This window comes from Harpia harpyja, chromosome 7 (genome assembly GCF_026419915.1).
Source record: "Harpia harpyja isolate bHarHar1 chromosome 7, bHarHar1 primary haplotype, whole genome shotgun sequence".
In the NCBI taxonomy this organism is placed as follows: Eukaryota; Metazoa; Chordata; class Aves; order Accipitriformes; family Accipitridae; genus Harpia; species Harpia harpyja.
The window spans coordinates 5,511,013-5,529,299 of record NC_068946.1 but is presented as its reverse complement, the minus strand read 5'-3'; the positions used below and the strand labels follow the sequence as shown (position 1 = coordinate 5,529,299).

Below are 18,287 nucleotides of genomic sequence, written 5' to 3'. Positions count from 1 at the left end.
TCTCAGTAACCCAGGAAAGCCTGAGTTACAGTTATAAAACTCCAAGCTGAAGTACTTAAACTTAGTATTAATTAAGGAACTAAACGTTAATGTCATGCTCACATTTTTTATAACCATTTTATTTTTTGAACATTGTTGTAATGTTGTTAACACCTGTATGAAAGTGCAAAATACAGGGCATTTTTCTTTACTCAAGGAGCTTTTTAGCTAATATCTGTGGGTTGTTTGTTGATTTGTTTTTATGGCTGCAAGAATAACTGAGGAACCCAAAGGCATCTGTGTTCAACTGGTGTATATGCTAGAGAGTAGATGTAATCATGAGCTGTTTTGAGATATAAACACATTAGTCGTCTTCCCTGCATTGCAGCAAGAACTAATGCAGCTCAGACTCATTAGGTTTCTTGAGCTCAAAATGATGAAGTTAAGGCTTTCTCACATATATTTAACACAAGCAAAATGCCTCTCAGGAGGTTATATGCACAGAAGCACCTCCTGCATAAAAAACATTTCCTGTTTCCGAGTTACTTAAATTTCTAAATAGTAGGCTAGCACTTGGCTTTCTTAAGTCACTGTTCTGGTAAATCTGTAAATGGAAGCTGCGCAGCTAGTAAGCATGATATGTGAATTAGAATAAGACCTTGGTGATTACAGCTCTGTTGTTCCTATAGCAACAGGAGTGTCGTGCTGGTTTTTGAAGAAAGCTGGTCCCTTGGGGAGGGCAAAGCTGAGATGCAAACACATGCCAAGGCTAGGTTAGACGTGTTCTCTGGATGGTAGGGTGTTAAAAATGAACCCAGGCTGCTTCTGGAGTTAGGAGGGGGACCATGCTCACGAAATATAAGACAGTGGTGGAGAAATGGAGATAGCACTCTTCTCAGTGTAGTTTTATTCTTTTGAACACAATGCTTGGTTTAATGTGCTCCTCCTTTCAGCAGTGCATGTTGTATTTTTAGAATGCCAGACTAGGATACTAATACTGGGAATCTCAGAGAAAAGTTAGTGTTTAGAAGATAGTTGCTGGAATGTGATTGAAGAAATGTGTGTATACAAAGATCTTGAGGGAAGTAAAGAATTTTTTTTTTTTTTTTTTTGGCAGCCTTCAGAAATTCATGACAGGCTTAACCTTCTGATCTCTAAAGGCTTTGGGGGTTTAATTAATTTTGCAGGTGACTACAAACAAATCAGGTGTATGTATCTACTCATCATTCAAAGAACACTTGGAGACAGCAGCTGTTAGATGTGCCAGTTAGCATCTTCCTTTGTGTTAAGGTAGTGTGGTTTTAATCCAGCGTGTGCTTGTACTTGTACCCTACTGGCTTGATATCACTGCAGCTGAGTACTTGCTGTGGAAAGCATTAACTTCAGTCATCTTGTGAAATTTTCTGAAACTTAGGTGAACTGATTAGCAGTTGCATGTGCTGAGCTCAGTGGATATCTACAGTCTTTACTGCTGTGCAGTAAAGTCATTTGACCTTCAGATCATCTTGGCTTGCTAAGACTGAAGTCCAAGTGGTGTAAAAGAACTACTAAATTCAGCAGTCCAAACAACTGCAATTGCAGCCGGATTTTTTTGAAAGTTAGTGGGGTAAGACTGTCACTATTGCTTTTTAAGATAGGACATAGGTCTACCAGTTAGTTATTGTTAATTTCTAGGAAGAATGAGGGTGAGAAAGTGTAAGGCAGGAGTGGGAGAAGTATTTGCATGTCTGAAAGCGTGGCAGTTAATGCTTTGCTCATGAAAGAGGATGGGGAATATTTTGTTGGGTGTATGTAAGTCTCTGTTTCAGTGTAGAAACATGTATCCAGAAAAGGGACAGCTGTGGAGAGAGAAGTTGTACGTATAGAGTGTAGAAGGTCAGGTATAAATGTGTCTTTCTCATTGTTCTATACATTAATTACTGGAAGTGCAAAGCTCAGTGAAGGATGTGCTAAAAGTAAACATGGTTCACCGTCCTATTGTCTTAGTTGCAGGCTTTTGGCAAGGTGCAGCTTAACTTTATAACCTGTGCTCTGCTTTTTAAATTTTTTTTTTACTTGATTAGAAAGAAAACATCCGTTGTGGGAGCCAAGTGGGACTGCAGCAGAAGCTCTATTCACTAGTACTCTAATCCCTGCTTTCCTTTCACCACATAGAAACCCCTGCTCTATTCTCTGGGAATGTTTGTATTTGTACATGAACACTGGTGGCTGTAGAATTGCTTAATGAGCAGACTTGTTAGATTGGTTTCATTTAGCTCTGGATAGTTGGGGTTGTAGGACTGGACTTGAACAAAACCTGCTTTTGTGCTGAGAAATGTGGATGTGGGTGACCTTTTTCTGGACAAATGTCACCCAGGTTTTTTTGCTACAGGACATCTTCAGAAGTAATCATGCTCTGTAAGTGGCTTCTGGAAAGTTGAAAGCACTGATGAGAGTATCCCTTCCATTTGCATACTGTGCTTTTACCCTTACTGGAGCGCAGCAGAGAAGTTTTCCGTTCTGTTTTCAGACCGTCGAAATGCTCAGCTAAAACCCGTAGGACTTACTGCCCTTCGAGAGGTTGTGGCATTGTTATAACTAACTACTCGGCTTACGGACATGAAGGTATCTTCCCTCTTTGCGAGTGCCCTGAACAAACTGGTTCTGCATCTGGGAAATACTATTGCCTTTCATATCCCAGCCAGGAGTGATGGTGCTCGTGAAGAATGGAGAAGTGCTGAATAACAAACTATCTCTTTTGTTAGTGAATATAAAATAAGGCGATGAAGTGCAATACCCAGAGGGCAGTGATACTTGTGTTGAAAGTGACTGGGCTGACATTGTCTGGCAACCATAGGTTTTGGTGTGAAGTAGAAGGTCCTGTTCATGCTAGCATCAGATTTGGTAGCTTGCAAGAACTTCTATGTGGCTGCTGTTGCTTGGACAAAGGATGTCTTCCTCTTTGTAATAATGTATCACCTCAATAAGGATAAAATTGGATCTTTAATGTGGGAATAAAAGAAATCAGCATAGGCTTGAGTCTTTACTGCAAGATGTTGTTCTGTTGGGTGTTGTGCCCTCGGGTTACCCACCCACCTACCTGTCTACTTGGAAGGTGGTATTATCTTTTATTTGATAGGTCAAATTGCCTTTTTAAAGGCAATTGCCTGAGGCTCTTGCAAATGCTGGGTTACATGCAATTCCTGCAAATGAAAACATTGGCAGCTCTATCAAATAACAAAAGGAACTGAGGAGGGAGCAGGAAATAAAACTGTTCAGAATTGTGTATAAAATCCATTCTTTACTAATCTTGTTTAAAACACGAGATATAGAAATATATCACTTCTAATCTTTATCTTCCTTTCCAAAATGAATAGCTTTTGCCACCTCCTGTTCATTCCTGTATATTGTTTTGCTGCTCCCTGGTGTTTTGGTGGAACTTTCTAACTTTGTATTGCCATCAGATTTCATTAGTGTATGACTACTTTTCTGTTCCAGGATCATTTATGAAGGTATTAAGTAAAATTGGTGCAAAGGCCAACTGTTGAGAAAGTGCAGTTGTAATCTCCTTTTCAGCCCAATGATTATCCTTTCAAACATAATTCATAATCTTCCCTTAATGAATTGTTTACCTACCTTGGGTTTTGTACTGATTGCCCATCTTAATTTAAAAAGTACCATATGGGAAGCTATGTATTATAAAGTGCTAAACAACATCAGAGAGGGAGCATGCTTTTTGATGATGTTATGATAAAAAACACCATATGCACTTTGTTCATGATTTCAGGTAACTTTAAAATTGTAGCTATCGTAATTACATTGGTGGTAAAACATGGGTACTGCACACTGACTGTGCAGTTAGCTTTGGCTGTGAAAGACCAAATGAATTCTTGAATTCTAGACCCATTGTCCATGTACTGTTCTACTTCTTTCTTTAGGATGCATGTAATAATAATTCAGTAATGCTATAGGTATCCAAGTATTTTCCACACTTTTACACTGTATTCTTTGTTGTATTCATGCTTTTTTCTTCCGAATCAAACACTGTTTTAAAATTTGGCTTTTTCTGTTTTCCTGTTTTATTGACAAGCTGCATTTCTTGTACTCCCTTCTTTTCTTCCTATTCAAAGTCCAGGCAAATGGCAAGTTATCAGAAGTTCATATTGACAGTGACACTGGGATTGAAGCTGTGCCAGGTGGGCCTAGAAAATTGGAACAGGAGCTAGCTGAGTGTGAACCTGCTCTTCGGCGATAGCTATTTTGATTGTGAAAGCCAAAATGAACTGCAGAATTCCCAGCATCCTTTGTGCCAAAAGCTATTTCTGCTCATCATGTGTTTTAAACGGCTGTGTGCTCGGCACAGTAGGCTGTGTATAGGAACAGTGCCGAAAGCTGGAATTGCTCGGGACAGACAGAAATATTGACCTGTGTGTTTATGGGGTTGCATGATTATCTGGAATGAAATTTCCTTTCCTGCATGAAACTTGTAAGGATGCTTGTAAGAATTTTTTTCATGTTTAGACTGTAGAAAGGGGACACCCCAGGAAAACAATCAACATCTGTTAAGTAATCCAGCTCATCTCTTGTGCTAATGTGACATCATCTGTGATTTTGCGGTTGCTAGGCTACTCCAGCTGCTCTGGACTTGCATAGCAAAGCCTCCTCGACTTTAAAGGAGGATGCACGTAAAATACAGTGGCATAGGTTGTGCTTTATGTGCACTTGCTTTCTTGGTGCTTCAAAGTGTCATTACTCCCTCCTCTTTTTAGCATAGAAGTGTTTTTCAGAATCCTTGCAAATAAAATCCTTCTTTTTGTAGAGGCTAGTAGTTCTTATGCATTTAAAAAAAAAAAATCAACACGGCAACTTGTTAATTCAAAGCTGGATCCTAGTGCTATGTATCATTTATGTTTTGATGAAGGAAAAAACAGTTTGTGGAGGAGATTAAAAGGGAGATGACTGCAGGGCTTCTGAGTGTTGGCAAGAGGCTGCATCAGAGCAGTTTTTGATGTAGTTCTATAAGATAGGGGTCCTACATATGAAAAACCAACTACTGCTTGGTCCTTAATGTTTCCTCCTTTGAGTACATATAACAAATAAATTGTGAAGTGTATAAAAATAAATGTAGTTGCATTTCATAAGCATTGATTTAGTTTTTAAGATATTAGCAAGGGGAATTTACAACCTTCTCTTCTCCCCCTTTTTTTGGCCACTTTTCCTTCTATATTGCAGCTAAAGAGCAAATTAGGTAACTGAGAAATGGAATTCATATAACTATAACAGATGAGGAATTTTTATTAGTCCTCTTTCTTTTACCTTGTATGCAGGTGTATAGGCAGAAGTTGCTTGGGGCACAAAGCTGAAAACTGTTTCTTGATATGCTTCAAGTAAAAGACTGGGTAATCTTTACATGCTGATGCTCCATCCAAGTTGAATTTGAACTTTCCAAACCCCAGTAAGAGAATTCGGTAGCTGATCAGTTACCTGAATGGGGACAGGCAGTCGGTGTTGCTTTTGGCATTTGCTAGTTTGTTGTCTAATCCTTTAATAGAAGCTTTGAAGAAAAACTTATTAAGCAAAATTATCGCAAGCAGACCAAATTAATTAATGAAGGCCAAAATGGTCATTGTGAGTCATCTGTTGCACTTAAACACTTAAGATCATTTGAATGGAGGAAATAATTTTTAGAAATTATATAGGCAGTGACTGGAGGATTCATATTTTCTAAGCAGTTAGATAAATGCTGTTAGAGGATCTACAGATGAAAGAAAGCATTTACTTTTATCTGACTTTCCTTGGGATCGGATTTTTACCAGAAATTAAAAATATTGCATTCAGCCCTTCAGGGTTGTTTTCCAGTTCTTGTCTAGACTAGAGATATTGATTTTAAACCACTGCTTTGACACTACTGTATGATGTATTTTTATTTCCATATTGTCCTGAAGACATTTCTCTTTAAGTGCCTGTTAGGCCATGCTCTATAGTTAGGAAGTTCAGAGAGCAGATTTTTTCTGAAAAGCTCAAGGTATCTTGAAGAATGAGAGCTTAGCATAGAATGTTCTTTGCAAGCCTTTATCAGACATGTTTCTCAAGCCATTCAGGTCTTTCTACTATAAATGCCCACTTGAAAGACCACACAAGTTTGCAAAGACTTGGAGATGGTTATAGGAAGGTAATGAACATCTTTCTGTGCTTAGGGGACATGAGTTTTGATGGTAATTATATGCAGTTGACAGCCTCAATTGAAAAAAATAAAATAAAATAAAAAAATCCGGTAACTGAGAAAGTCCACACACTGAATTCTTCTGGAAAAGATTTCTTCAGGCTAGGGATAAAAGCATTATTTAGCAAAGCTGTATCTGTTCCCTGGGCAAATGGAAGCCTTCAGTTTGAAAGAAAATACTGCACTTCCATTAGAGAATGAACATTTTCAAGACATGTTAGTTTGTAAAAGGTGTTAAAGTGATTTTCGGGGGGGGGGGGGTGAGAAAAACCTTTCAGCTGGCCTATTAGAACAATTTTTATTCTTAAAAGCAAAGAGTAGTGAATATCTAGATGTGAAGATAAATTAAAGAATATCTAAATGTCACTTAAAAATGACAGTGTGATGCATAGGGCAGTATGAGTTTTATTGAACAGTTCCTCATACTTCAGAGAAGCTCAGTAAGTCTCTTACGCAGTGCCAGAGTTTACACAGGGAAAAAAAAGATTATCTCTACATGCCTGTGGTGGCAATCCTATGAATTTTTTTTTTTTTTTAAGTCTTGCTTCTTAGAAATATGTGGAAGCAAGGAATTCTTGGTTTTCTTTAAAAACAAACTGATTTCCTTAAGCTTGCAAAGGAATGTTTTAAATCTGCTGTTGAAATGTTTAGACCGCTTCAGGTTCCAGTCCCAGAAAAATAAAAAAACACAGCTTTCTCTTCTTTCTGTCCTCTTTTTCCTTTCCTATTGATTTTATGGATGTGTTGAATGACAGTTTGGATATGGCATCTATCCGCCGTTCTTTAAAGGAAGTATTTATGGCACACATTTTCCTGTATCCATTATTATTACAGGTGCTGAGGATGTTGTGATGGCATTTTCCAGATCGGAGACAGAAGACAGAAGACAGTAACTACAGGATACCTGAACAACACAGAACTGGAGAGGACAGTGAGATTTCTGAAGATAGAGGATGATGGCTGAGCATTAATAAGTTCCTTTGCCCACCCTAATTGTTCCTTGGTATTCCTTCTCCTTTGTAATTTTGTTTCCCTTTGCCCAACCCTCAGAATGCATCTCACAGCCATCTATTCCTGTAAGTTTTTGCTACTCAGCTGGGCTGTGTTAATTAAGGACGAACCTAAAGGTGTATTTTTGATTGGCTCAAAGGGACAGGCTGTGATTGGCTAAAGGAAGACAATTTTTCAAACTTGACCAATGAAAACCTTTTATCTTGCTTTTTATTTTATATTTTAAAGAAAGTCTCTTGACATCCTACTTCTAAAGAAGCTTTTCATGCTGTGGTGCTTATTTAGGTCAAACTTGTGAATTTGAAGAGGGTTTGATTTGGCTGCATAGAACTGGAAGCAACTTGTGATTGGTTGACAATGCAAATGCTTTCTCTTCAGTTGGCTTGCAGGTATTTTGCTGACTTTGACATTTTCATTGCAGAAAGCTGATGTTTTGGTGCATTGGTTATTTCTTTATACTTACTGACTTGGGGGAAAAAGACAAATGTGCTTTGCAATATTTATTACATCTGCACACATATAAATGCTTGCTTTTTTGGGTTTGTTTTGTTCTGTTGATTGGCTTTGAAATCATGTTTTTGATTTCCTATTGGCTGCGGTGTTTCTGATGCAATCAGTTTTTCCATACTCATCTGCTCTGTGGCCTCAAGCTCTTTTGGGAGCATGTGTCGAAAGCATATTTCGTCCAATAAGTCTACCTGTTTAAGCTGGAACATGGAGATCACCAGCCATTCTGTGCTACTGTGTGGGCTGTACTATGAACTCCTGATAGACCTGGCTGTTCAGGTGGCTTCTCTCTTTGCTTCTGACAGAGGAGCTGTAGATGTTTTGCAGGAATTGCAAGAATGCGATCTATGGCTGTGACATGAATTTGCCAAATTTGTATAGAGAATATGTGAACTTGTTTAAAATACTACATATAGTTCCACTTTAACCCTTTAATTGCTGCACAAGACAAGCTCTCACATAAGGAAAAATTAATGATCATTAACTTAAATCCAACTTGCACTGGGCTTTAATAAACTTAAGTTTCTAGTCACTTGAAAAATTGTATGTGGTTTGGCTCCTTGCAACCGTTTGGTGATACGGAAATTATCTGGATCCTAAGATAATACCATTTTCTTTAGGCACTGTTCCAAGAGACAGTAGCACTGCATTAAGCTGTCCAATAGTGAGTGTACAGGTGACACTCTCAGGTTTACTCTCTTGGTAGTTGCAGGGCCTTAAAATGCGTGCACGCGCGCGCAGACACACACACGTGCATTTACAAACTGAAAAACCTGCAGTGAAATTCCCGAAGTGCACTGACTGTTCAGGAATCTGCACATAAAATTTCTAGCACTGCTGCCTAAAACCTAGCACTTCATTTTCCCTTGTATGTGCAGGTCGTTTTGACAATGCTTCTAGATTTTCCTGTGGTTTGCACTGACTTTAAGATGTTTCAAAATCTATTAAAGCAGAACTCCATTCACCTGTTCCTGGTTCCTTTCATATGGTTGTTAATTATTTGAAGTAACAATTCCAGAATGTGACTGTGACAACGTGACCATTTTCATGGCAAGGAATTATGATGACAGGATGCTCTTTATGGTCTCAAAATGGGGAAAAAGCTTGAGAGAAGCCATGGAATGTATGCAAAAGGAAGAACGGACTTGTGAGCACAAGGAGGGAAATTATCTTGAGCAAATAAATACTGTGTAATGAGAACAACTCTACATGTATTTATGAAAAAAATCCTTTTGATTCAGTTGCAGCTTTGTAAAGTTCAATGTGAAAGTAAATCTTTTACCCCTGTTTGTTGGGGCCAGATAAGAAATTTCTTTATTAAAAGAAACCAGGAATGAGCCCAAAAGATTCTTTAAATTTAGACCTGGTTGCCTAAAAGGCACTTTAATTTTAACTTTGGTGCAAAGGGGGGGCAGCCCTTAAAGGGTTAATTTAAGGGGATACGTGTGTTTCTGGCTGCTGGCTGGAATGAATGGGCTGGATTGTGGTAGCCTGTCATTGTCAAGCTAACATGCATCCTCCATGTGTATCTATGGCATTTCTGAGCTGTTAAATCTTTTCAAGGAGAAAAGTGAAAGTGTTTATGTGGTTTAATCTTTTCACTAAAAATGTAATTGTTGGGGGGTAAAAATACAGTTTTTAATAGCTACTCTTGTTTCTTATTGATTTATTATACTGTTATACCACCAAATGGAAAATACTTACTTCACCTTTGTGGAAGACTTCCATGTAGACTCCGAACGTGGAGTCTTGAGTAATGTGTTGAGAAGGATATGTTGATAAAGGGCAATGTGTTGTATAACAACATGATTTAGGATTCAGAAACTGGAGGAGATGTAGCCTCTCGAGAATATTTGTGCTTGCTTTGTTACCTGTGTGCTCTCCCCTGCCCCACTGGTGATTTCTTAACTTTAAACCAGGGCTGGCAGATTTACAATAAAGAATTCATCTATAAATCAGGGAAGAAGTAGCGGAAAAGAGGGCTTTCCAATATTTCCCTTGAATTATATTTTTAAGTATTTATCTTCTTGCTATGAAAACTAAATCCCCATTACCACTGTGGAGCCTGGATTAATTTGGAGCTAGAGAAACCTGCACAGAGTACATCATGGTTGACTTGTTTATTTTTTGTACAAATTTTCTAGCTTTGCCTTTGTGCTTTTGTCTTCTCAAGCAAACCATTACTAATAAAAATCAGAAATCCGGTGTTTTAGGGGTCAGAGGTGAGTATAGATTTGAAAAGAAATACATTTGTAAATAGAAAAGCCTGTATAGTTTAACTACCAACCAAATAGTGCTTACGGCATTCAGTAAGGGTGTGTAAAAGCTTTAGAGGCATCTTCCAAAAAACCATGCATCCTTTGCGTGGTCTTTTTGGGAGACGTGTTCCTTTAGATACTCAAAATGCGCTGTTGTACTTCTTCTTTTACCACACTTATCATCTACCTCTCCTAACACACTGTGTTTTCCAGAGCTTGAGGAAAAGATTTAGAGCTGAATCAGATACTCCTCTCATCTCTCTCCAGATGGGTAGCAATTGCTGTAACTGCGCGTAGGTCATTGTGTCTGTGAGCATTGCCCATTGTAAATGAAAATGAGACTTCCACCATTCACATAGGCCTTTAGATTGATTCTCCCAGGTCCTAAAATAAACCCTGGAGTAACAGGACACGTGATCTGGTGGCACAGCAACACTTTGGAAGGAGCTGTTGCCTGAAAGAAGCTGGACCACTAATAAAATAAAATAAGCTCTTCAGATTTTTTGTTCCTATTCCTATCTAAGGTAAGTAGTTACTATAAGTTGTATCCTTCTCTTGGCTGTTCAGTGGCCTGTGTGAAAGTTTCTAATGCTTTACCATTAAGTCTGTTTCAGTTCCATAAGGTCTATATTTCTAATTCACCAGCAGCCTAAATAGTTCTGGTAAAGGCTAAAGATTAAATGGCCCACGAAATTCAAAGACCCCTGTCACCTATAGAAGAGATCATCCTAAATAAGACTTCAGGGTCGTATGTGGGATAAATTTCTATAGCTATTGAGAATCTGTTACAAAAATAGAGCAATGCCATGTCTAGTTAGCAGTGGTTTATAATGCAAGAGGAAAAAAAAATAAAGGCTGAAAGTTGAAAGCTTTGAATCAAATATATATATAACGTGTGTTAGAAATTATTTTATGAAAGACATACTGAGTGCCTGGGCAATGAGGGGAATGTATGATTTGGATTACTTTAAGATCAGTCCTTCAGCTTTCTTTTTGGTCTCTTGCCCCCTAAAGGACTGTGTGGCAGAGCTGACAGCAAAAAAGGCTGCCCGGCACTGGGACTGGCAGAAACCAACAGTGCAGTAAGAACAATTTCTGGAGATTTAAGAAATCCTCAGTTGTATTCCGTCGCTACAAAAGAGAGAGTCCTTAGTGAGTAAGCATCTCTTCTTCACTGTTACTCATCAGTAACAAAGTGTTCCAAAGCTTAGTTGTTAATAAAGAGCTTTTAAGAAGCTTTGTTAAAACTGAAAAATAGCTGTTTTAGGTGTAAGAGTAACAGGAGCACTAAAGTGTTGCATAGTTGCTGCCTTGGTGGGATATTTGCTGAAAGCAGTTGATTTTTAAAGCAACTGACAGCAATATGGTATATACATCTAGCCTCAGCATCAATCTGTTCAACACTCGAATGAAACTGGACCTATTTGTTACTCAGTGCTGCAGTCAAAGGTATGTGTTGTACACAGGGCAAATCCTTCCCTGTTCACAGCATCAACAGGAAATAAAATTTATTTTTTAATTTCTTTTAGGTGAAATGTTTTTATTTGTTATATTTCACCTTCTGCTGCAGAGGAGCGTTAAGGATCCTGTCAGTTAGGCCTGGATGAATTATTTCAATAAACTTGGGCAATATGAATGGGGTTTTTAGGGGTGTTAAAATGTGTCAAATGTTGGTAATCAGGGGCCAGAGGTGGGTGTTTGCTGGACAGACTTTTTTCTTGCAGCCTCAGGTGTAGCATGATCAGTTTGCTGTAGTGCTTGCATCCTGCAATTTTTTTATCCTGTGTATCTGTGACTTCTTCAGAGCTGCAGTAAATAGGTCACTGGATTGCTGTGGTTCTTCCAGATCTGCCTTAGACTCGCTGTGTAAATACAGCAAGTCTATACAGACGCTTTGCACTACAGTTTCCCTTAAACCTCCTCGTTACTGATGCTTCTCACAGTTTTACAAATATAAGTGTTGTATAAGAGGGAGGAGCATTGTTATTACTTACCAAGGTAGGAGAGGAGCTTGGATCTATTCCCTGTCAGACTGTCATAGGTTCCTATACAAAGACAGAAAAGATAGCACCTACTGTCTTCTAAGCTCTGCTTTCATTTTCTTTGCAGCTGATTTGCCCTAAGCAGAATTCTTGCAGTATGTTATAAACAACCTGGCTAGTTTTCTTTGTAGCCTGAAGCACTTCAATTTTGGGGATTGTTTATTTTGGAAAAGAGAAGAAATTTTTTTTGAAGCTTTATAACCTGGCCTGCTTACAAGCTGCCTCATGTATCAGCATGAAATAGTTAAATGCACAGAGCTTTTTGCTGTGTGGACATTTTCCAGGTTAACTCTCCTTGCTACTAAATGCTAATCTGTGACCAGAGGCCTGTGAAACTGAGAAAATAAACTTTTAGCCTTTGTTTAACAGTTACAATACTAACTCCAACCCAGATGTGCACTGATGCATCTATACTTTTCTTTAGTTTTTCACCTTAGATGATTATTGCTGCCCTTTTCTGATGCAGTTACAAATACAGCAGTCCCTATAGGGTCAGAAGATGATCCTGTGTGTACCCTCCGTGGGAGCAGCTGGAGACACTTACTCAGCGCATAGCAAGCGTGCTCTCCCCATGTGTTGTGCCTGTCATTGCTGCACAGCACTTGAGCTCTTTGGACTCCCGCAGAGAAAAAGGCCCTTTACCCACTCTGTGAGTAACACGGGTAGTTAATAACTTTTTTGTTTTCACCCAAGGCTCTAAAACACTTCTGATTAACCTCGTTACTTTAAGTTGGTTGAGGTGAATCCTAAGGTTATATCTGTGTTCCGAGTTGAGACTCTTACAATATTAGGGACCCATTTAGCTAGGTTTATGTTTGAATAGGTATTTAATAATGTTTTTGGCTTAACTGTTAGGGTTTTAGCCCCAAGTGAAGAGTTAGTTCCCTGTGTTTTACTTGCACTGCACACCACTTTTATATAGCTAATTTCAAATTTTGGAAGACACAAATCATAATTAAGTTACTCAAGCATGCAGAGTTTGTTGTTTACACCATAGTCCACATGTTGTCACATAAAACACATTCCCATTTTGCAGTGATGTGAAAGTAATTTTCCTACTCTTCTCAGATGTGACCGTAACTCAGTGCTCTCCTGATGCTTGCAATGTTCCAGCTGATGGAAGAAACAAGGATGATTGTTCTGAAAATATCTTTCCTCAAATGAGGGGAATTTTCTGAGATGAGCATGGGTAATGTAAGTTCATGTCAAGGCTTGATGTAGAGATACACCAGAATAAGAATGTGGCTCCAAAACTTTGCTCTCTAGGGGTTTTGTTTTAAGCTGCCACAAGAGCTCAAAAGTTGCTTTTGTTTCCTGCTCTTAGTCTGTTCCTCAGTGAAGCTAAATGCATAATTGTGGTCCAAGACTGCAGAGCAACTTGTGACTGGAACTGAAACGTAGCTTGATCGTGTCTCGTTTGGAAACAGGAGCCCTGTGTTCAACTACAGTAGCAAGGAGACATGGCACTGAAACTAGTCCTCGTCTTTATAGTGTAGGGTAAGACCGTAATGGTCTCACTGCTTTGTCACTGATGGTTTGGGGGTTTGGTTTTGGTGGGGTTTTTAACTGTGGGATGGAAAGTTTCCGTGATTTCAGAGGAAGGGTGCTGCTTCAGAAGAGAGCAGCTTTGGATGTTATTATGTACATACATTTGTCTCATGAAGCAGGAGAACGCATGAAGTTACTTCATCAGGGAATGACATAGAAGCTTGTGTTGCTGCGGACTATGCACTGTAATCCATTTTCAGCCTTACCTGTGACCTCCTAATCAGAGGGCGCAGTGTAAATGGCATTGAACGTGATTGGAATGGACAGTGGTAGCCAAGCATTTTCCTTCAGTCTTTTGTCATGTATCTCAAGTGCCTGGAGCAGACACACATTAACTACGTGTCACCTCATCCATGTCTGCAGTTAATGCCTCAAGTGTGTGCCTGATGCCTGGTCACGGCTAGGCATGGAGTTTTCTCGTGCAAGTAGAACAGTTCACAACATAGTCTGTACTCTTATTTTATGGTTTATTTTTAATGGCTAGATTCTGCTGTATCTCTGGGGTGTGTGAGGAGGAAGATAGGGGCAGGTCAGGAATGGATGAATTTCTGTAGGTGGAAGCATGAGAGGAGGATTCTGCCTCACTGTTGTATTCTCATAAGCTGCTTTGAGCCTGGAGAAAGATGGTAATTGAACTAGACAGAATCTTAAGCTTTTGACTTGCCTCGCCAGCAGCACCAGACTTCACAGTCTCCCTCTAAAAGGAACTGTGCTGCATGCTGGTTCTGTAGCATGCTTAGCTGCTTGTACCATATGGGCGTACAGTAGAGCCTTTTGTTTTAGTCTGGCCTTGACCTTGAGGTCACAGTCTTCTGAAACTAAATGGGACATTTGGACTTATCCTGGCTAGTGAAGCTACATGATCATTTTTACTTGATTTTTTTTTTTTCCCTCCTCTCTAAATGTAGCCAAGTCTAGGTGTCAGAGGATTGGAGCAGTGCAGGGAATGAAATTAAATCTTTTCACTTCCAGTGCCATTGTCAAAAGGAGGCGGCAAGATCTAGATAACTGAGAAGTGTCTAGATTAACTACATACCAGTAACAAACAGGAAGGGCTTTCTAAGGGTTTTGCAGACACCAAAACCAGCAGAGCTCTGATATGTACCTGCTCTAGTAAATAGTAGACTAGCATGGTAACACTGCAATGTATGCAAAGATTCACAGCTCATATCCTTCTACAGAAAACATCCTTTCCTCTGTCCTTAGAGGTTTGAATAGAGAATTTGTCAGAAAAAGCACCGTGGCTTTAAGGACTGGTGAGATGGATCATAGAGAATGAGGTCTTTGACATAGTGAGGTCCCAGACCTGGTAGTGCTTACAGCTTAAAGTCAACAGCTTGAATTTGGCTCAGACAGAAGGAACATTAAAGTCAACTATGTCAGGTTGCTGTAGAGCAAAGCCACAAAAATAACTGTGAAACACAAGTACTATTAGATATCACTTAGGGATCATAAGCAACATTCAATCTGCAGGACTGGGGTAGTGACTTAGTTGAGCTTCAGCCACAATTAAATTAATTCTGTAATTCTAAAATGACACATACTGACACGTTTGCAGGAGAGGCCATGCTGCTTTTGTGATCTGATGGATAGTGTGTTCTGCCACCTGCATAGAAAGGTCAGGTATGTTGTTTCTTCAGTTTCCTATCTTGACAGAGTGCAGAGAGTTGGTTCCTGTCCGGACATGAATAAATCTTTATGAAGGTTGTTACCACCATTCTTTCTTACAGCTACTAAAAAGAGAGGGGGAGCCGTAAGGGGGGAAAGAGAGAGATTAAAGGGGAAAACCCAGTAGGTTATAAATGCATTTTTCTCTGTGCTGGAGGTTAAATAATATTTTATGCATGTGACAGAGATACTGTGATTAAGGAGCTGTCAGGCAGAATGAGAGCTGGGCAGCAAAGGGAGCAGAGATGGTTGAGGGAAAAGGGTATAAGATGTTCTAATGCTAAACTCTCTTGTGCATATCTAGTGTATGATGTGTGCCTTTGTGTGCCTTTCACTATAAAAATGGCTATTCTACAGTTATTTAGGGGTTTTTTTCCCCTTCATTGCTCAAGTATCTTTTCTGTCTGAGATCTCTCACTGGTTACTAGTGACATTACTTTAGAAAATGGTCCAAAACTCTAATCTACAGTGCTACTTCAGGGTCTAGGATTAGGACTATAGAATGGCATACGATAATACTGTACAGAAATCATGGCTTTAACAAATGGAAAAGATGTCACATTGTTCCATTTATCCTGTTTGCCCTGTTGGAGAAGAACTAGCTACTGTGCATCTTGCTCAGTTTGAGGACTCCTCAGTCATTGCAGAGCCTCTGGAATTTTAGCTGTCATCATACACCTCCTGAACAGGAATTGGTGAAAACTGGGCACTCAGACTCATTTTTAGATCAGGTCAATAAATACTTGACCTCTCCTGAGTTGTATTTTAATGTAATGTTACACAGACACCAGTCATTCCCAGAGGCTCTTCCTCACGCTGCACGAAGCTGCCTGTGTAAGCTGAGCTTCAGACAGGATGATATGCCTGTCTCATCTCATAAGCTTTTTACTTACACTCAATGGGCAATGTATCACTGAAGCAGCAGTAAACATGGAGAAACGTGTGCTGTTAGAATGCAGCGCAAAGCGCTGTACTTCAGTCATTTAACACAGCATGGGATTTACAGCCTCCCCCTCCCTGCCCCGTTTCCTTTGCAGAATGCAGTGTATCATTCAACTTACACTCAGCTGGTCCACTTTTGTCAGACACAGAAAAATAGTGGATAGGCCAGAAGGAGAAAAGGTAAGAAGTCTTACATCAGAGGCTCATTGTCCATACTGAAAACAAGAGAAAACCTGAAATGTTAAAAGGTGCAGCTGGAATGGAAATTCATGGCTGCTGAATGTTTGTCTAGGTAGTAGGATGGTCCTTGAGATCCTGTTGGGTCCAGCAGAAGTTGATCCCACACAATAAGTGAGCAAATAAAACATTTCTAGTGAGTTATTTTGTAAAGGTTATCTTCCTTCACTGGGTAGAAAAAAACATGGAGTTGACAATCTAATGGATTCATTAAAGCAGCACATGTTGGGATGGGGTAATTACTCTAAATCACTCAGATTCACTTACATATATTAGGTAGGTTGGGGGGACACGCACATCCTTACCTTCGTGCTGGGTACAAACCATGGTGATGTTGGTTCTGCTGGGTACATGAGCCTTAGCTCTGAGTGTATATTTGTTTCCTGCTTTAAGACAATACAGCTCTTTGCTGCCTCCCTTTTAAGGTTAATATGTTCGTAACACCTACTCAGCCTGTACAAAAGCCACTGACTAGAATTCTGCTGTTTTCCTACCGGTGGTAGGTCAGTGGCTGAGTCAGTGATAGAAACAAATCTCTGTTTGTCTTCACTACGTTCCCAGAACAGTATTCCACTTCTTTAACACAACCTTCCCACCCCAGAACAGTTTGCTGTCAGCATTTAACCTTCTTCCTATTGCAGAGCAGCAATGGAAAGCGGCATCTAGCTTTGAAAACAGAAGACAGACGTGTCCTTGTAGAGACACTGTCTGCCTTGGAGCTCCCCACGGGGAGGCAATCGGCCCCTGATGTTGGCAAGGAGCTCTCACTCACTCGGCAGCATTAATCAGGGCTGACTGTTCCTCTTAATCCTCTGATCCCTTCCATACGGACGAGAACACAAGCGTTGCATTTGCGTGTTATGCCCTTCTTCACTGAAAATAGGGCTGGCTCCCTGGCTTGCAGCAGGCAGTGATTAGATGGGTGGGTGATCAAAACATGATTAGCAAATCTGCAATTAGAGTGAAGGCCAGGAGGGCAGTGGCTTACTGCAAGGAAGGGTCATGACTGGTATCTGTCAGAATAGAAATAAATATGTGAAATGACAAAGGATTTAGCTGCACTGTTGTCTGATGAGACTGTAACTTACATAGCCAAGGCACTGCTAGGAAGAAGCTAGGAGCACTGGAATTTTAGAGAAAGAAAGAAAGAAAAAAGAAAAGGGGGGCTTTCCTCCTGGACCAGATAATTTTGAAAGGGACTTTTTAAAGCACCAGAGATAGTTTATGTAGCTAAAACACGGCCTCAGAAATGGGGACGTCTGCATCAATTCTGAATTCTGTCCCAGACGCTTTTTGTGACTGATGTACAGGAACTTCATCATTTTGTTCAGCAGCTAGACAGTTAAGGTATTGATTATGCCTTGCAGAGGTTTGTGAAGCTTTTAATAGATCAGTGTGTGAAATACTTTGAGACTGTGGAAAACGACTAGCCAAGCTGCAGACTGTTATTGCCAGATGTGATGAATTTGAGCAGGCCAGGAGTTCATGTCAGATACCACAAATAGAGGAGGAACAACAGTTTGCTTGAAGCCAATTGCAAGACAAACAATGGCATGTTTTTAGCTTATTTTTGTGGTCTTTAAAAAACCTTTGTGATGTCAAAAATACGGCAACTAGAACTCTGTCTCGGAAGAACTGTTCAGTAAAACTGATCCCATTTTTCCGTATCTACATAATAGTGTTCACATCAGCTACAGAGACAGCAAGATTGGGCCCATGTACAGCACCATGCAGTTCACTGTTTTCTCAGGAGTAGGAGGCACTTGCATGTAATGACATTAAATCTAATATTGCATGATGAAAATTCAAATTACAGCTTCAAGATGCAGGGAGATCTGGGAAACTTATAATCCATGGTTCATATCCTGGAAATCAATTCACTGATACCAACTA

General features: G+C 39.7%; 1 protein-coding gene across 3 annotated transcripts in view; it reads left to right on the top strand.

Moving 5' to 3' along the window:
- The window catches only part of CTNNBIP1 (catenin beta interacting protein 1), a 33,713-nt gene extending 24,366 nt beyond the window's left edge, over positions 1 to 9,347 (top strand). For all 3 annotated transcript variants that reach the window (XM_052793462.1, XM_052793461.1, XM_052793463.1), the window contains one exon: positions 7,016 to 9,347. In XM_052793462.1, the coding sequence (XP_052649422.1) occupies positions 7,016 to 7,074 (59 nt within the window). In that variant the 3' untranslated portion in view covers positions 7,075 to 9,347. The remainder of the gene's footprint in view (positions 1 to 7,015) is intronic.
- Positions 9,348 to 18,287: the final 8,940 nt, after the last annotated feature.